We start from the raw sequence: 18,574 nt of genomic DNA, 5'->3' as shown, positions 1-18,574 counted from the left end.
CTGACATGGCGGGGCAGCACTTCATTTGTACACCAGAGCACCAGAGACCCCACTAGGCCTCGCCACATCAACCTCTGAGTTCGTAACCCTGCTCCAGCAACAAAGAGTGGGGGCTGAGAAGCTGGATGGCCTATGTACAGTCTTGGCTCTGGCACTGAGGAGCTGCAACACCTTGAGCAACTCACCTATCCCTGTCTAAGTTTCTTTGCCTGTAAAACTGGGGTAATAATATGTTTTATAAAATTCTTGGGAGGGCTGAATGAGATAACACTTGTGAAGTGTGCTTAGCAGGGCACGTGTTCAGCAGATAGCAGCTGTGAGCTGCTGCAACCTGGGAGGGAAGGTGTAGGACAGACCACACGGGAGCCATCTCGTCACCGATGAACATTTATTGAGTGTCCACATGTGCACAGCTTTGAACTTGGCGATCACAGAACGCACTGGGGGAGGGGAGAGGGAAGCAAGGAATCAGGTGTGTGTGGGGGTCCCCCTGGGTTCATAAGAAAGGTAGTCCCTGATGGAGCCGCCAGGCGCGTCTCTCTGCAGAGAGGAGTTATAAGCAGGGGTGGATTTGAAGCCAGGCACCACGATGGCAATGGGGTGCAATCACTAGGGAAACATGCGGTTTCTGGGGAAGTGCCCTTCCTGTTCCTGGCTCCAGCCAGGCCAGATGGCACCAGGGGGACAGGAGGTGTCAGGTACTCAGGTATCCAAGCAGAGATAAGGACAGGCAAAATAAATAACCCCCCAACCCCCATCATCACTCTGCTGCAACACGACACAAAAGCTTAGAGACCAGGGCCCAAGAGCTTCTGGGTCCCCTCAAGGAGGCTCAGGTGGAAGGTTTCCCCAACCCCCCCCCCCCCCACCAGGCCTATCTGCCCAGGTTTCCCTAGAAGGATGGGGCAGTTCAGACCCTGGCTCATAGAAGCTGATAGAAAGAAATATGATGTCAATGGCCTGAGCCTGCTCTCTGCCCAAGAGGGCCAAGGGCAAAAACCAAATGGCCAATTTAAAGAACGTGGACCTGGGAGGCCAGAGGGGCACCACAGCCTAGGGGAGCCCACGCCCTGGCCGGCAGGGCACATGGGCTGAGGCAGCCAGTTCCTGCCAGCCCTGTCCCACCCCGGGGCCTCCCTCCTTCAAGGGAGCCAGACGCTGGGCACAGTAACACCTAGTTCCCCCCCTCCTGGGGGCTGCTCCAACCTTCCCCGTCTTGGTGGGGACAGCCACATTGACTTCCAAGACAATCCCCGCTCCTGAGTGGGCCCAGGGGGCGGAACGCAGTTCCTTACATTTGAAGGGTAGGCACCATGCCCTCGCCCTTGGAAAAGCCAGAAAGCTGGGGTGTTTGGGGGGAGAGGAAGTTTGGAGACGGGGGTTCAGTTTGGGGGCTTCAGGGAAGATGCTTCCTCCTTCCCTTGCTGCCCGCCCCCAGGTCTGTCCCCAGCGGACACCCCTTCAGGGCTCTGACAGGCATTGTTCCAGGGCGGCCATGCGGTAGTGGCTGGCCGTCTCCTCTCCCGCCTGCAGCCTCATGGCTTCCCGGCACAGCCGGTTGGCTCGTGCCAACTCAACCAGGACACCCTGATAGGCGGCTACCATCTCAGGCTTGACGGAGTTGGGGCTGACGCTGCCTAGCAGCTGGAGCAGCTCCTGCGGCCAGCGGGAGCGCAGGGCAGCAGGGGCCAGCCAGGGCAGCAGTGGCACACAGCCCGTGAAGGCCTGCATGCCCAGGAACCAGAGCTCCTGTAGATCGGCCCAGATGCCCTCGTAGTCAGGGGACAGGGCCAGCACTGCCTGGTCTGAGCCAGGCGTGGCCCGTGCCACATGGGATTGTGATAGAAAGAGGATGGCGGCTGCGAAGAAACCTCTAGATGCTGGTGTCCCCTGAAGAGCTAGAAAGCAAGCAGGGAATGGGAGCATAAACCAGCTGGGCCAACTGCTTTGCCAGACCCTAACTGTCCCTTCCTGTGTGGGCACACTCAGGAAGCCAAAGCATAGCCTGCAATCAGTTTGCCTAGGTTCAAACCCTGCCTTTGACTTTATAGTGTGACTGAGTAATTCACTTCTCTGGGTCTCAGGGCGAATAATCTTAGAAATCTGCGGTGAGAATTAAATGTAATAATCTTGGACTCCACCTCATGGTCAGAGCTTCCTACAGTCTGAGTAGTGATGGGAGATGCTGCGGGTCCTAGGGTTTCTCAATAGGCTAAGAAGGGTGCACCAGTTTGATTCTTAGGCCAGAAGAGGGTACCAGAGGGGCCCGGGAGCTGATGACCAGGCTTTGCTTACCTGCTGGGCTGGGGGTCACCCCTGCACTGCAGATTCTCTCCCAGAGGCTGTGAGTCTAACCTGGTAGCATTTGTGGGTGAGCCAGCGCTAGGGCTCTACATAGGGGCTGCAGTGATGCAGCTGGGACTGAATGAGCACGAGGGCTAGAGAGCAGGGGGGCTCCTGGTCCACTGAGACATGCTCCTCTTGTCACTGTTGGGTACCCCGCTGGGATCCCCACGGGGAAAAGAGGCGGCTGAGGCTATGGGCTCATTACACCCCGTTCCTGGGCATCTGCTCAGCTCCTCCAACCTGACAGATGGGGCACAGGGAACAGGCGGGGACAGAGGGACCCGAGCAGACACCCACGGCCGAAGTGGGAGACACTGAGGGCTGGCAGGGGCTGGAGGGGATGCCCCTCCCCCTGCACTCAGCCAGAGTAAGGCAGGGATGGGGAGAAGGCATGTGCAGAGGAGCGCCGGGAGCTGAAGCCTGTCATGAGGGAGGTGAGGTGCCGAGCAGAAAAAAAGCTCAATGGGGAGAAGTCAGGTTTCTGACTCAAGTCCGGGGTGGGTGGGGTGGCTCCTCCACCTTGAAAACACTGGATTCAGATTCCTTGGGCTGCTGGGATTCCAGGTGCCTGTGCCTGTGCCTCTGAGTAGGCCTGTACTTACGCCCACCAGACCTTGCCTTAAAAGTCTTCAGATGGAAGAGAATGTTATCATTTTGGGAAGAAGGGTGGGGTGGGGTGGGGGATGGAAAAATACTTTAGAGTTCCTTTGCGTAGGAAAATTCTGTAAAACCATTTTCTGACAAATGTGACATGCCCGGAGGTCAGCAGGTCCACTCAGGTCGTTTGCCCCCATCCATTAAAACTGGGTCCCCAGGGGCTTACCTGGAGAGGTGCTAAGGAGCCGGGCCATGAGGAGGCCCAGGGTGGCCACATTGGCAGCCAGAAGCAGCCTCCCCTGCTGCTGCACTAGTGCGGGTAGCGACGTCATCAGGGTGTTCATAAGAGATGTGAAGCAAGCATCTCGTCTGGGGAGAAACAAAGGGAAAGATGGAGGGAGGTGGGGGAGTTAATAGAGCCAGACCAAGCCTTGGGAAAACCTGGGATGCTGGGCTCCCAGCTTCACCAAGCCAGGGTTTGGCAAGAAATTAGGCAGCAGGGTGAAGAGTTCATTTTTGGTTCCATTCATGGCATCTGGGGAGCAGACACTGGGTTATGGCTGGAATGGGTAGACTTGCCCAGATCGGTTCTGGAGATGCTACATCTTTATGTGGGGTGGCTCTGTTTTTTTCTGAGACCTTTTCATTCTAACACTAACAGGAACCCATGGGCACAAAGAAGCAAAGTAGGAGATGGAGATTTGGGGCAAGTTTGAAGAGCACCCCCTTGCTTCCTCCAACCTCCTTCCCGGCCTCACTTGATTAGCCCTGGTGCGGTGACCACGAGGTTGAGGAAGATGTGGCAGCAGGTCTGCAGGCCGATCTCCACACTGTCGGGCAGCACTGAGGTGTCATGGCCAGGGGATGTGAGTTCCCACTGCTGCAGGAAATACTTGCACAGAAGTGAGGGGGCCCCCTCCTTGATCAGGATCTCCCGGGGCCCATCTTCGACTGTCAGGTGGCACCAGCCCGGCAGAAGGAGCCTGGGGGTGTGGAAGGGACAGATGTATAAGGGGTAGGGAAAAATTCTCTTTTTTAGGGCATCCCACCTAAGAAAAATGGAAAAAGGAGAAAAGGACATATCCTCACAGGTACTGAAGAAAAAGCATAAGCTTTGGAGTTGCACAGGCCTAGGCTCAAAGTTGGGCTCTGCCACATGGTGTGAGTGTGGGCGAGTGACTTTAACCTCCTTGAGTCTCAGTTTCCTCATCCTGAAGACGTGGATGAGACTATGTCATAGATTTGCTGTGTGGATCCAAGGAGATCATTTTGATAAAGAGTACAGAAAAATGTAGTAGATTCTCAATAAACATAAGTTACCTCCTTTTAGAGAAATCTGGGATTGGCAAGTGAAACTTGACAGCCCAGGAGTCCTATGGGAACAAGCCCCCCAAAACAAATATCCTTAAGGTAATCTCATGTCCCAATCAGGCAGCCCAGCACAGATCAGTCTGGGGGAAGAAAAGGTATTCCCCTGTGTTACGCTGTTTCTTTAAAATAGTCTGGCTGGAGACTGTAACTACAAACTCACCGGAGAGCATCCCCTGGCCAGGTGGGCCCTGGGGTGGTAGGGGAGATGGCCAGGGTGGCAACCTGCTGAGAGAGGTCATTGGCCTCCTCGGCCTCTTCGTAGAGGGTCTTGGCATAGCGAACGAGGAAGGGCAGCAGCTGGCAGACCTCTTTGCGCAGGGATGAGGTCTCCTCAGCCAGCCAGGCACCCAGGATCCGCACCGAAGCAAACACAAACGGCTCCTTCTGCTTCTCCGGCCCCACCTGTTGCCATAGGACTCCCTTGAGACGGAGTGGGACCAGAGCCCCTCCCCTGCCTGGACAGCATGCCTGCCAGCCTTGGAATAACACTACTGTAAGGGAATTCTGGTCTGGAAGCCCTTCAAAGGTAGGCCCTGTGTACCCAGCACCTAGCACGTGGTAGGGATGCACCCAACGGGGGCCTGGCACAGAGCAGGCCCTCAGGGCATGTCTCTTGAGCCAACTAGACTTCAGATGGCATGCCCCTTCACTCCCTGGGATTCAACTCACATTTCTCCTCTCTCTAGCTCGAAAGTTTCTCAGGGTTAGAAGGAAACTGAGAGGTCCAAAGCTATGTAAACATTTCCTCTATAGCAGCTCTGACCTGAGGAGTTAGCTGCACCTCTGCAGATGCTGGATACCAGGCAGCTCTATTTTCTTCCCCTGCAGCATTACAAGTTTGTATGTGCATGTGTGTAAAAGAATGCTATAGACTGAGTGGAACAGACGGCTTTGATTTTGTGTGTGCGTACTGGGGGGAGGGTTGTGAGTGGGAGGTTACTGTGTTGTGTGTGCGCGTGTGTGTACTGTGATGTGAATGCACATATGGTGTGTGGTATGGTGCTTGTGTGGAGGCACAGGGAGGGAGGGAGAGGGAGGCTCGGTCACACACTACTCCCGAGAGTGCTACAAGATCAGCCCTCGCTAAGTGCATCTTTGTATCTCCCCATTACATGCAGGTACAGGAGTTCCACTTCCCCCTTTTCCTAGCCTCCTGGCTCCCCCCACACTGGATTTCTTCTGTGGGCAACTGCACCCTCACCTGCTGCAGGTAGTGGATGACAGCCCCGATGGCCTCCTTCATGATGCTCACGAGCTGTACCTTCTGTGGCTCCTTAAGCAATGACTGCTCACAGCGGGTGCATTCCTGGATTCCCAACTCCATGAGGGCATAGCAGGCAGTCACCACATCCTCTTTTACCTCTGTTCCTGTCTCCTCCAGTGCCAGTCGTACCTCCACACATGCCAGATTCACTAGCAGGGCCAGGAACTTGCTCCCGGAGCTGCCCGCTGGGATCCAGTCGGAGCCACAGGCATGCGCCAGGCGGGCTGCCAGCTTTAGTGCAGGGTTGCGCTGCCAGGAGCTCAGCTTGCTGCCCAGGATGCGTGCCAGCCCGGCCTGCAGATCCCGGAGGCATTCAGAGGGCACGGTTGTCGGAGGCAGAAAGAGGGGCAGCAGCTGGCAAAGCTCAAACTTGCTGGCATCCTCGGCTTTCTGGAAATCTTCACTGAGGCCCCGCAACACGGCCAGCAGGTCAGGCTCTGCTTCCTTCCAGCACTGTGTCTCAGCAGCAGCCAGCAGCCCCACCAGGAGTGCCAGGGCCTGGTCAAAGCCATAGCCGTGCCCCAGGTATGCCTGACACAGGGCAGACACAGTGCCACCAGCAATGAGGTGCCGTGGCCCACGGGGCGTGCCTGCCACAGCTGTCAGGCATTGGTAGGTGTCATCGATCATGGAACGGCGGGCAGCATCATCAGGGTCTCCCCGGGTTGTGAGGAAAGTGCTAAGGATGGGGATCTTGTTCAGGACCTGGGGATGGGCGGCCAGTTCAGGGTCACTGCAGAAGCAGGCCAGTAGGGCCACGCCCAGGGCTCGGAGAACATGGTCAGGGCAGCCGTCTGGCGCCTCCTTGGTGGTCAGGAGACGGTTGGGGAAGGTGAAGCCTACAGCGTCGAAGATCCTTCGCCGAGTTTTAGCATCGATGTCACCTGCTTTGACTGCCTTGGTCACCTGAGGGGGGGGGGCGGTATGTGCTATCAACGAGATGAAAAGAAGAGGTAGCAAAGACTGTTCCCTGTACCCCAGGGCATTGACCATTAGCAGGATTAGGTTATATAACGGGACTCACTCTGGGATCAGGAAGCCTCCCAGAGTCATTTCGTCCAGTTCCTTCCTTCTCCCTGGAGACAGATAGGTGTGACCTCTGGGATCCCTTAACTATGATTATCTCCGTGGAAGTGAGGTCCAGGTCCCCTCAACTACTCATCCGTTCTGCCATTTCATCACCTGCTCAGTGGGGAAGTTCTTCCTGATGTCTAGTCTAGATGCCCACAGTCTGAATTGGAGGGGCTCAGAACTCAGTGTTTAAAATCCTCCACGGATTTAGAGTCCCTTCCTAATTGTTCCCTCCAGAGAAGTCTCTGATCCATTCCCGCCACCGTCTCAGGGGAAATGGCTCCTATGTCTCGCCGCTCTGCCTGTCAAAACATTTCCCCTTACATTTCACCTAAACACCTCCTCTGCTGCAGTGTGAGCCCTTGACTCCAGAGCCTTCTCCCTGTTGCCATGGCAAACAAGCAGCGGCTGTACTCCCTCCTCCCTTCACCCCCCACACACTAACCCCCCCTCTTTCCCAGCACTGCAGCTCCTGCTCTGCTGTCCCCAGCTTGGGTTCCTCCAACAGGGCTAAGTCCGGAACCAGCTCCCTTACTCTCAACCTACCTACTGCCATCCTGGCTATCTCCTGGGACCCCTTCCTAGTCACTTCCAGTCCTGCTACTCTCTCCACCCTCAGAACAATCATCCCCAGCCCTCAAGTACTCTGCACTAGTTACCACCTGCTGCTGTTACCCTATGAGTCAGCTCCCATCTGCTCTGGGACACCCCAGAGAGCAGACCCAGACAGCCTCCTTCAAAGCTCCTAAGACCACAAGCCTTATTCATCCCCATTCTCCCCTTTGCCCCTGTACTCAGGGGAGCAAAAGAAGAGTCCAAAGATAGGTGTCTTGAACCTTCTTTGGTGCCTCCAGGGTTGCCAGCACCACTTTTATATCCTTGGGGACTTACTGACCCCATTCCTGGGGGGCCCAACCACCCAGCCCTTCCCACCTCCCAATTTTCAGTTAGCTCCTTACTAGCAGCAGGGCTGCAAACTGCTCGCTGTCATTCTTGGCCTCACGGAGGGCTCCCAGGTAGCGCTCCAGGGTGGGGTTTCGGCTCTCTGCCTGGTTCAGAGCTGGCTCACAATCCGAGGCCATGATGCCCGCCTTGCCCAACTGTGAACACAAGAGGGACTGAGCATCCCTCTGCAGAGGAGGGGCGGGGGTGGGGGTGGGGGTGGGAGTGGAAGATGGAGGGAGGGATTAGCACAGAGGGAGGGGAGGATCAGGAGGGATGGGCTTCTCAGGACTGACTTCCCTTTCAGGGGCTGGACCTTCAAATCTTTAGGGATGAAGAGACCCTAGTCCAAGGTCACCTCCAGAAAGGGGGAAGGAAAGGACCATGCATCTGCTGCTCAGTTGGACAGCTCTCCTCAACAATCTCTTAGGGGTGGAGGGGGCTGGGCCCCACTGTTTAGCTGCCCCCTGGCACCAGAAGCCTGATTTTGTCTCCCTCCACTGAGGCACACAGGGAAGGAGTGGTGAGGACAGACAGGGAGGAATGAAGACATACATGGGTGAAGTTCGATTATCCGGACTCAGGCTGACATGAGGGAAAAGGGCATTCTAGGTTTCCTTTCCCCTCCCTTCTTCAGAAGAGGCAGGAGACAAGCTTCAGCTGAAGTGAGGATGCAGGGCGCTGACCAAAAAAGGTTTAGAGGTCCCTTTGGGGACCCCACCCCTCCAGCCAGGGCTTTCGGTCGCCCCCGCAGGATCCTTGCCTCCTCTCCTTTCCCTCCCTCGGGTAGAAGCTGCAGCAGCAGCAACAGAAGCAGCAGCGGCAGAATTAACCCCTTGCGCTCCCTTCTCCTCGCTCTCCCTGCCCCGCTACCAGCTCGTGGATGCCGGTAGGGTCTGGAGATGCAAAAAGGGGTCCCGGGTAGCTCCCAGGACAACGCAGAATCCAAAAGCCGGATAATCGAAGCGGGGCTGCTGAGACGGGGAGATGAGACGGGGAGGAGGGTTCCTGGCGGCCACCACCTGTCCCGCCGCAGCCAGGTCACAACACGACATTGATGAAGTCACGACAGGGCAGCGATGAGATCACACTTCACGATGGCGCGGTGATGTCACGGAGAGATCACGGCAAAATCACGACATGGGACAGCTCCCAAAGATGACAGGGCAAATTAAAAAAAAATAGCTATATATTGAAAAGGACTGTGACAAAATGGAGTCTCGACAGGGCACGATGATGTCGCGATATGGCACCATGAAGTCGCGATAGGGTCCCCAGGGTGTGTCGGCGTCGATCAGGGCCGGCTCGAAGAGGCCCCGGCAGGGATGTAGGGGAGGCCCTGAAGGGGGCTGAGCTCACCAGGCTGCGGCCTGGAGCGGCGAAGTCTTCTCCGAGCGCGACGCTCCGGGATCTTAGGGCCCCTGCTCACGCCGCGTTGCCCACTCCCGGCTCCAGGCTGCTGCAGCTCCACCCCCACCCCCGCAGCGCTCTCGACCAATCCGCGGAGGCTTCACTCCAGGCTCTGGCCAATGGCACAGCGGGGCGCTAAGCCGTAGGGGGTGCTGCCGTTGTCGCCATCTTGCTTGTGGGTATTGCCCGAGTCTGGGACCCAGGGACCGCGCAGGGCGGGCGAAGGTGCAGACTGCCTCTGGAGAGCGCGAGGCAGCAGCCTGGAGGCTCAGGTTCCTTTGCTCGTGCGTAGTTCTGCCCTCCAGCACTGTCTCTCCTACCCCTTGGGCTCGAGGCTGGAATTGAGCTTCCGGAGAGGCGGACAGGAGGGCTTGCTTAGCATGTAGAGTGTATTTCCGGGTTGAGCCCCCGAGGTGGGAGGAGGCGGTGTTTCCGGCCGCCGTCGCAGTCCGGGGAAGCTGAGGCGAGAGGGAGCTGTCCGGGTGGGAAGTCCGCACTATCTTCTTCCTCCTCCTCCTCCTCCGGGTGAGGGGAGCGAAGGTTGGGGCTCCGACCCCATGGACCGGGAGGAGGCGGCGGCTCCCGAGAGCCGGGGCCCCTCTGTGTGGCCCTGAGCCCGGGTAGGTGGCCAGAGGCGGCTGGTTTCCAGGCCAAGGACCACGAGTTCAGGGGAGGGGCAAGGGGGACGGGCTATTTCTGGGGGTGCGCTAGCCGGGTGTTGGGACCCGGAGGTGGCGCCCCTGGCTCGGCTAGGGCAGCCAGCAGCTTCTGGCTTTGCAGGTGCGGAGCTCGAGTCTCAGGCTGAACTCCGCTTTTTTCGGGCTCGGGCCTGGTCCTGCAGCTTCCTCCATCCCCTGACAGTCAGACAGACAGACAGACAGACAGACAGACCGGGCTCGGGGCTCTGCTGTCTTACCCCCTTCGACTTCTGCAACCTCTCCCTTAGCTGCCGTCTCTGGTGTTCGGTGTTCTCACCAAGATAGAAAGTTGGTGCTGAAAAAGGGGGGCGGGGCTGAGCACGACGTGTAAATTACTGTGTGAAATCTGCCTCATTTAAGACTTGCCCCACAAAGAGGTCCTGTGCTGGCTGCAGGGAGCACACAGGTGAAGTCAAAAAAAAAAAAAAAAAAAAAAAAAAAAAACCTCAGGTGTGATTCCAGGAAAGCGTTGCCTTCTCTCATCTCTTGGTGGTTGTACTCAATCTACAATGGATGCAATAGGTGAAGAGCATTAGCTGACTCTCACTGTGCTTTCTTATGTGATTAACAGACTAGAAGCTAAGAGCAAATTGGAAAGACGACCTCCTGGAACAATCTGTTCATTTTTCCAGCTATTTGGAAAACAGTGCTTGCAAATATAAGCAAAGCTATTCATGGCAGTCTGTTCTGTAACTTTCCCAAATATCCGAGACTTTTTTTTTTAAAAGAGCTTTATTCTTGATTACTCACACCAGCTGAATAGGCTGTTTCAGACGTGCTCTGTCGTTCAAACATATCTTATCGCTGTATACATAAATGGAGTTCCATGTATGTAGCTGACAGACTGAACTATGATACATTCCCCATCAACCTGAAGTATTAAGTAAACATTACCCCCTGCTCTGTCTGAACAGCTGCTGCAACAGAGAGTGCTTTTATTTCGGGTGTACTTGTAACGCCCTAAATGCCAGAACTATTGCAAGCTTTTCTAGATTTTCATTTGTCAGGTATTGTGGGGGTGTGTGTTTTCTCCCTGGGCTGTTACCCTTTGATTCTATAACAAGCCTTTTGGATCTTGGTGATGTGTTGCTCCTGCCTTTGGTCAGCAAGCCTTTGACTGCACCCTCGCAGTGATTTGTGCCCTTGGGCAATTGTAGGTTTCAGAAGAATGACTAGTTGGAAGTTCACAGGAAAATAGCTCTGCCTCCCTCTTATGCATGGTTTGTAAGACATTGTACTTCTAATCATCTTGCTAATCCAATGGTGTTTATTACTCCCATTTTCAAACCCTATTCATTTCTTTAATGCTTCTATCGCCCACCTGTCACACTATTGATGACAGGTACTGAGTCACCTTGAGTTTAAAAAACCCTTTTGTGGTAGACAGAAATGTGTTGGATAAGATCCATACACACATGCACACTCACTCATTCCATCTTGGGAGGCTAGAGAAGTTTCTGGATATACTTTCTTAGACTCTATTTCATAATCTCTTGAGCATGTCTTTGGCCCACACACGATGTCTTTTCTGTTTCCTGCTTCCTTACAGGCAACTACAAAATAACTAGAAACAGGAGTGGATAGAAGTGAATGAGAAAGACGAAGTCCTTCAAATGCTTAAGGCTCAGTAAAAGCCTTTTGTTGGGTGGGCTGTACTTTAGTTTTGCAGCTGTGTGTGTGCGTGTATATTTCATAATATTAGTTTGGATATCCAACCCATAAAATGCCAATCTTTCTGTATGTTGGATGATGTGGGGATTGTCAGTTTGTACCACTTGCCAGATTTGGATGACAGGTGCACATTTAGGACAAAAGATTTTTTCAATTGCTTCTTCAGAACTTGATCAAGCCTCATAATGTTGCCAAGATTTATGTAATAATTTATACAGTATAGGAAAGTTGTATAAGAGAGAAGATATTGATGGAAAATAATTTTATTTTTCTTCTGGAAGGGACATAAACAGCCTCTAGATTCTAGAGTAGCCAGCACGATGTCTGGTATATAATAGGGCTGAGTAAATATTTATTGAAAAAATTGTATATGAATTCAAGTCAGGAATTGCAAATGATTCTAGGGATCAGGGAGGTGACACCGAAGTATAAATTGCATAGACTTTTAAAGATAATAGTGGCAAGGACAGTTGCAAACTGGAGAGTGCATGCCCTCTCTAAAGACAAACACATTACATTTTAAAACCTTTAGGTCCAGCCTTTTCTTTTCATATATAAGGAAGCATATTTGGTTAGTCACAAAGCTGTTCGTAGCAGAACTGGAACTGAAACTCAGATCTTTTTGCAGGCTGATACCTTTCCATTTTTCCACATATATGATTTACTGTTAGGCTGTAAATGATGGAATATAAAGTGTTTCGGTTTTACAATGGATTTGTTTCATATCCCTTGCTGTGTTTTTATCCTGATAATTATAGGCTATTTCAAAAGCTCAGGTTTAAAATTTATGGGCAGAGATGAGCAGTGAAAGACAAACTTGAAATTTCCCCCTAATCTATCTAGCATTCTACATTTCCAGGAATCAATTATTAATTACTTGGCATACAATTTCTTCTCTTTGTCTCTTTCTAGTGGACTGGTTCTGCCTGTCTGGAAGGCCATGGAGAAGAGACTGGGAGTCAGGCCAAGCCCTGCTTCCTGGATTTTATCAGGATTTTGCTGGCTGACATCTGTGAAGTGGTTGAAAAGCCTGTACGCATTTTATACCTACTTCTGCTTCAGTGCTCTGTGGTTGTCAACAGGTACTATACTTTCTTTATACATTTAAGGCTTCAAAAAAAGGAATATTGTGTGTGTCCTTCAGTTCATTTTAAAGACTAGAAGGAAGCAGAAAAGCAGTTTTCTAATTGACAGTAATGTCTTGTTGGTGGACACTTAGTTGGATTTGTTTGTTTTGTTTTGGAACTAAAATTTAAATTGGATTCTTTATCATAAGGGAGAGTTGGCACAACTGTTTTGAGATTTGATGAAGATGGAATGAAAAGAGAAAGGTTCTGTCTATGGCCATGCCACCATGAACAAGCCTGGTCCCATCAGATCTCAGAAGCTAAGCAGAATCGGGCCTGGTTAGTACTTGGATGAGAGACCTAGCAAGACCAGGTGCTGTAGTCGGAAAAAAATAAAAGTAAGGGATTGTAAGATGACAAAAGAAAGAAAAAAGAAAAGAGAAAGGTTTTAAAGTTGAATAAACCTGGGACTTAGAGCTGGATGTTTTCACTTAACAAAACCTTGAGCAAGTTACTTATTGTCTGTAAGAACATAAGACCTACCTCAGAGCTTGATTTGGGAGATAAAATAATTAAAGCATGTAGTACAGTGCTCTGAACATAGGTGTTTAGTAAATGATACGTTGTTTCCTTTCTTTTCTAAAGGAATCAACACTTACAGGCAGAACCAGTCCACTAGAGAGAAAGGAATCAATACTTAAAGGAACATGTTCCTTGCTTTTTCCACAGAAAGGGGTTATGCTGATAGATTTCATAAAGTATGCTTTCCTCCTAGAGATTATTTTACCCAGCCTAGAACCTCTTACCAGAAAAGAGTGCCAAGAATGCTAAATTTCAAAGAATATCCTTTCTTTCTGTATTCTTTTTTCTTTCATTTCTTTTGTTGACATTGTTTCTTGCAGAGTATTATATGTCAGAAAATAGCAATTTGAGAAAGACTTCTGAGTATGCTGCCATTCTGGGCAATGACCAAAAGCCTTCTGTTGCAGAGACCACTGTCTAGGATAACTAATCAGCCTTTTGCTCCTATAATTACAAAGATTTCTGTTGCTTTCCTAAAGGAATTGGTGGTCATGATCTTGAGAGTTAAGTAATTACCGTATTTAGTAATTTCAGTAACATCAGCTTTCGGTTTTTGTTGTCTTGCAGTGGTGGTTGATGATTGCATAATTATAGCAGTGGATATTGCAGTTGACAGAAAGCTGACCTAAATGTTTTTTACCCAGATGATGCTTTGCTGGGACAGCTATTTCAGGCCAACATTTTATGTAAGATCATTTGAATTAAATAAGTAACTGATTTAGCACCGTGAGAGTAGGAAAACCACATTTTTTTCAAGTTCACCTACCGTACACCAGACTCCTGATTATAAACATTACATATCTTATCTCATTTAATCCTCATGCCATCCCTAAAACAGATAGTTGTATTCTCATTTTATAGATAAGGAAATTGAGGCACACCTAGCGCAAGATGACTTGACCAAGGTCACACAGCAAGAACGTGACAGAGCCAGGATTCTAAACCCAGGCCTGTCCACTCTACAGCTCTACAGCTCATGCTCTTTTCCATCTAATGATCTTTTAGAGGACCAAAGACAATATTTTACTCTGAATCATGATAAGCAGCTTGTTATTTGAGGGATTCCAATTACAGGGGAGAGCAATGCATTTCCAAAAGTTACTGTATATTTCAGTCTTGCATGTGGTTAGACATAGTACTGTGGGCTCATTGGGCTAGTCTTAGTATTCCTTGAACTTGGTGCTTAAAAACAGCACTCTAGTGACCAGATTTAGTGTAAAGGTGCAAAGGTGGTATTGTTAGGAGTGTTTTGGTAGAGATTAGATTGTACCACTTCTAAATGTACCATTTTAGAAAAGTTTGGAGCTTTTACCATGGAAGAACCAAGAACCATGTGTATTCAAACTGAGGGAACATGCAAACAACACATGACAAATTTGTTATGTATTTTAATTTATCAGAGCCCTTTCTCATTAGTTTTTTAAAAAACCACAGCATTCTAACAAAAAATGAATAAAGGACATAAACAGAGTACCATAAATAAGAAATTAAAATGATTTATAAATATTTTAAAATGTTCATTCTCATTACTAACCAAAGAACTGCAGATTAAAATGAGAAATCCTTTTTAATCTATCATACTGATGATAGAGAATATAAAAATATCTAGTTCTGCCAAGGAGTGATGTGGTTGCCCTTATATTGTGCTGGGGAGTTTGAACACAGCTTTTTGGCATAAATATCAAGATCTTTAAAAAGTTCATGTCCTTTAATTTAGTAATTTCCCTTTTAGGAATATACTCAGGGACACACTTTTCTTTTTTTCTGTTTGTCTGTCTGTCTGTCTCTCTCTTTTTCTTTTATTATGGTGACATTGGTTAATGAAATCCAGTAAGTTTCATGTATACAGTTAAACAATAAGACATGTATATGTTGCATTGTGTGTTCACTGCACATAGTTAAATTTTTTTCATCTCATATTTGGCCCTTTTTACCCCATCCACCTCCCCATTCCCTCAAGGACACATTTAGATAGTTGTGAATGAGAGGATTCATCAGTATTCTTTTATTCTCTGTTGCAAAACATTGCAACAACTGCCCAACAATAAAGGGGGGAGAAATTATGGTATGTCCATATACCATAATTTACATGGTGGAATATCATCAATCTTTAAAATTCATAATTTAAAAAGTAAATACATGAGAAAATGCCCGCGTATTAACTGATAAAAGCAGAATATACAATTGCATATTCATTATGGTGCTTATTTTTTTGAAAAAAAAAATTTATGTACTAGAAAACAATCTAAAACAACATATGTAACTAATAAACGTTTATACATTTTTTTGAATAGTGGAATTATTATCCTTTTATACTTTCCTGTGTTTTCCAGATCTTTTTTCAGTGTACATATATAACTTTCATTTTATAAGGGGGGAAAAAGACTTACCTGAAAAAGCAACAACAAAACAATAGCAGCAAAAATCTGTTGATAGCTCGAGTCAGTATTTATCTACTCATGAGTTTGTTCAGTTTTTACATGCATTCTTAAGTTTTCCCTGATAAAATATATTCTTGAAGGTTTGCTGTTGTCATTTAGCTCATGGATTGTATGGACGATTCCTGAAAAACTAATCAAAATAAGGCAGCTCTCTAGTTATCCCTATTCTTGTTTATCACTCGGCAGTTTATTCCATCTCTGGTAGAGCCCAGGCACCCATCGACTTACATGTAATGAGCTTTTTTATTATTGCTTTTGGGTTCAGTGCTGAAGCCCACTGCTTGAAAGCAGTGATTACAATTTGTCTGATAAAAGATGCTCTGTATTTTCCTTGTGGGCCATTGAATCACTATTTTTCTGTTTAATGTTATTGTTAAATGGCTTGAAAAATAACATTTTGGACCTGGGGATTATCAGTATTTGGAGACAAATGAGGTGACCCCAAGAGTTTGGAAATTACTGCAATAGATTGTCAGCTTCTTAAGAGCAGGAATTTTGTCTTTTTTACTTATGCTAGCAAGTACTGATGGCTGGGCACATATTAGATGCACCATAAAAATATTTGTTGACTGAATAAATTAACAAATTAGCAATAAGAGAACTTTCCTTTGAGAATTAAACTTTAAAATCAACACAATCTATTATTTGAGATTTAAAGCTTAGAATCAACACAGAGAAGTTACCTTCTATGTGAAGGCACCTTTGGGAGATACAGTGCCTTTGAGACCAGCAAGTTCTAGTTAAAATAATAACAAATATATTAACATATCTAAAGAATGTGCATGTGCATGTGTGTAAGGGACAAGAGGGCCCGAACCAGCTCTGGAAACATAAAACAAGGAGAGTCATCGAGGCTAATGTAGTCCTAAAGCTAACAATTGGCTATGAAAACTTTTACTGATGCTCCCCTGCTTCTGGGAAGTAGATTACACAGTTAGTTAATAAGTGTTTTGAGTGAAGAGAAAAAGTATTCAATTCAGAACCAGTTTTTGAGAGTTCATTAGTAGTGTGGTTTTAGGCTAGGCACAAGGGTAATAAGGATGATTATAACACAGTCCTTCCCTGGAAGAACTCCCAGTTTAATGAGAGAGAGAAAGAGACACACACACACAAACAGAGCGAGCGAACGCACACGCATGTGTAAATACTATGATGTGGTAAGTGAAAAGATAGAAGAATGCAGTGGCCAGAATGATGCTGAAACCAGGGAGGAAATACTCAGCCTAGAGGTGAAGGGAGAGAATTGAGGAATTATCCCCAGACAAGCTGATGCCTGAATAGATTTTTGAAGGTTGAATTTGAAGGATTTAAGGGGTATTCCTAGGCAATGGGAATGCAAGAACAAAAAGGTAAAACAGCCCAGTATATAGCAAAAACTCTATATGCAGTTTAGTGCTGCTGCAATGTAAAGAGCAGAGCTGAAATGGCAGCTCCTGAAGAGGTAGATCATGGCCAGGAAGTAGATTACACAGTTAGTTAATAAGTGTTTTGAGTGAAGAGAAAAAGTATTCAATTCAGAACCAGTTTTTGAGAGTTCATTAGTAGGCGTGTTCTTGTATATGTGCAAAGAAGCTTTGGTTTTAGTCTTTTTAGGTAGGTAGTCTACAATTTTTTTTTTTTGATTACACACTCTAATTCATAAAAAAGGTTGAGGATTTACCCCAATATATGTTCATTTATACATAATAACAAGTACCTTTGAATTATTGTCTAATGTATATAAGAGATGCCAAAAATAAAAATTTAAATGGATCAACTAAAAAACAAATACAAATAGTTTTAATATCTTCTTTTCATACCCCAGTGATTTGTGCACCTCTTGTACGAAATCAAATCACTGCTTTGGAGATCATTGCCTTAGGGAGTTGGGAGCTATTGAAAATTTTAAGCAGAAGGTTAATACTGGTTAATTTCTAGATCATTTTTGCTGGAATATGGAAGAATGATAATGGTGGAGATGGGAGGAAGATGGAAAGGGGAGGGATGTCAGGGCTAGAGGTAAGGGTATCTATGAGGAAGTAAATCAAGTAGTCCAGGAGAAAAGTGATGAGGCTCTCTGCCTTCAAGGACTCTCTCACTGAAGAGAGTAATTTTACTCAATACAAATCAGTAGTAGTGCTAAATAGATGGGTAGAATTTAGGAGTTCAGTACTAAGAGATGAGAGGAGCTTATTATTTTTTCAATTAAGGTATAACTGTCTAATTCCAGAACATTCTTCTAATACCTCAGAGGAAACCCTCTACCCATTAACAGTCACTCCCTATTCCTCCCTCCCCTCATCTTTACAAAGACTGGTAAAACAACCAGATGGGTACATTTTTTAAATTGCATATTTATTTAACAAATACTGGGCCAGGCATGTTCTTTGTGAGAACTCTAGCCAAGTCCCTGACTTAGTTTTTCTGGCCAGTGAAGCTTTCCGAAAGAGCAGAGTGCGTGTGTTGGCTTCATTCTCCCACCTCTGTCCTCCTCTGAATCTAGTGAGGTCCTGGCCTCTGCCCAAACCTTGGCCTTTGCCAAGGTAACCAAAAACCTTCCTAGTTGGAGACCTATACTTTTTACCTTACTTAACATCTCTGCTGCATTGGACACCTTCACATACTTCTTTCTTGAGACCCTTTCCTCAGTCGCCTTAAATGATTTGTTGTTCTTCCAAAGCCAGTGCACTGAGCTTTCTAATTATTTTTTCCTCACTCCCATCTCAGTGTGTCCCTTAAATGTTTTGTTCTTCAGCATTCTGTTTCTACCATTTCTTGTCTCACTCTTGTGTGCTCTCCCCTGGGCAGTCTCATTTTCCCCTATAATTATAACCTGTGCGCTCACTGCTTCCGAATCTATAACAAACAATTCATTCACTTTTCTCTGGGCTCCAGACTATGTGGCCATCTCTGCGTCACACATCTCCAACCAGATGTCTCATAGCTACCTCTAAGTTAATATATCAAAACTGAACCCATGATCTTTTATCCCTCTTCCTCCTTTTTTATATTCTATAACTGGGAAAAGACCACTTCCGCTCATGTGATAAGATAGAAATCTCTGAGCCATTCTATGTTCCTTTCTCTACTCCACATTCCAATCACTGTTCATGGAGTGCCATCTCATGTTTCCAG

At 48.0% G+C, this 18,574-nt stretch overlaps 2 protein-coding genes across 9 annotated transcripts in view; one reads left to right on the top strand and one right to left on the bottom strand.

Annotated features, from left to right (window-relative positions):
- Nucleotides 1-374: 374 nt before the first annotated feature.
- On the bottom strand, nucleotides 375-9,176 carry NCDN (neurochondrin). Of its 4 annotated transcripts, none has more exons than XM_016147273.2 (7): nucleotides 8,614-9,176; nucleotides 7,609-7,749; nucleotides 5,516-6,484; nucleotides 4,475-4,716; nucleotides 3,702-3,926; nucleotides 3,170-3,312; nucleotides 375-1,898 (listed from the first exon to the last, which is right to left on the bottom strand). In XM_016147273.2, exons 1-7 carry the CDS (start codon nucleotides 8,644-8,646, stop codon nucleotides 1,462-1,464), a joined length of 2,190 nt encoding a protein of 729 aa, XP_016002759.1. In that variant the 5' UTR covers nucleotides 8,647-9,176; the 3' UTR covers nucleotides 375-1,461. The 4 variants fall into 4 exon arrangements, with proteins under 4 accessions (XP_016002759.1, XP_016002761.1, XP_016002762.1 ...); XM_016147275.2 differs by having other exon boundaries at nucleotides 8,951-9,176; XM_016147276.2 differs by having other exon boundaries at nucleotides 8,147-9,162.
- A 6-nt stretch (nucleotides 9,177-9,182) lies between these two features.
- The window catches only part of KIAA0319L (KIAA0319 like), an 85,682-nt gene continuing 76,290 nt past the window's right edge, over nucleotides 9,183-18,574 (top strand). The window contains exons 1-2 of one of the 5 annotated variants that reach the window (XM_016147269.2): nucleotides 9,183-9,285; nucleotides 12,283-12,452. In XM_016147269.2, coding sequence (XP_016002755.2) covers nucleotides 12,311-12,452 — 142 coding nt within the window. In that variant the 5' untranslated portion in view covers nucleotides 9,183-9,285; nucleotides 12,283-12,310. Of the gene's footprint in view, nucleotides 9,286-9,450; nucleotides 9,622-12,282; nucleotides 12,453-18,574 lie in introns of those variants that run through there. The other 4 variants (XM_016147270.2, XM_016147268.2, XM_016147271.2 and 1 more) reach the window with 4 other exon arrangements.

The sequence above is a fragment of the Rousettus aegyptiacus genome, unplaced genomic scaffold, assembly GCF_014176215.1.
Source record: "Rousettus aegyptiacus isolate mRouAeg1 unplaced genomic scaffold, mRouAeg1.p scaffold_m13_p_1, whole genome shotgun sequence".
NCBI lineage: Eukaryota > Metazoa > Chordata > Mammalia > Chiroptera > Pteropodidae > Rousettus > Rousettus aegyptiacus.
Note: the sequence above shows the minus strand (reverse complement) of the source record. Positions and strands in the feature narration are given on the sequence as shown.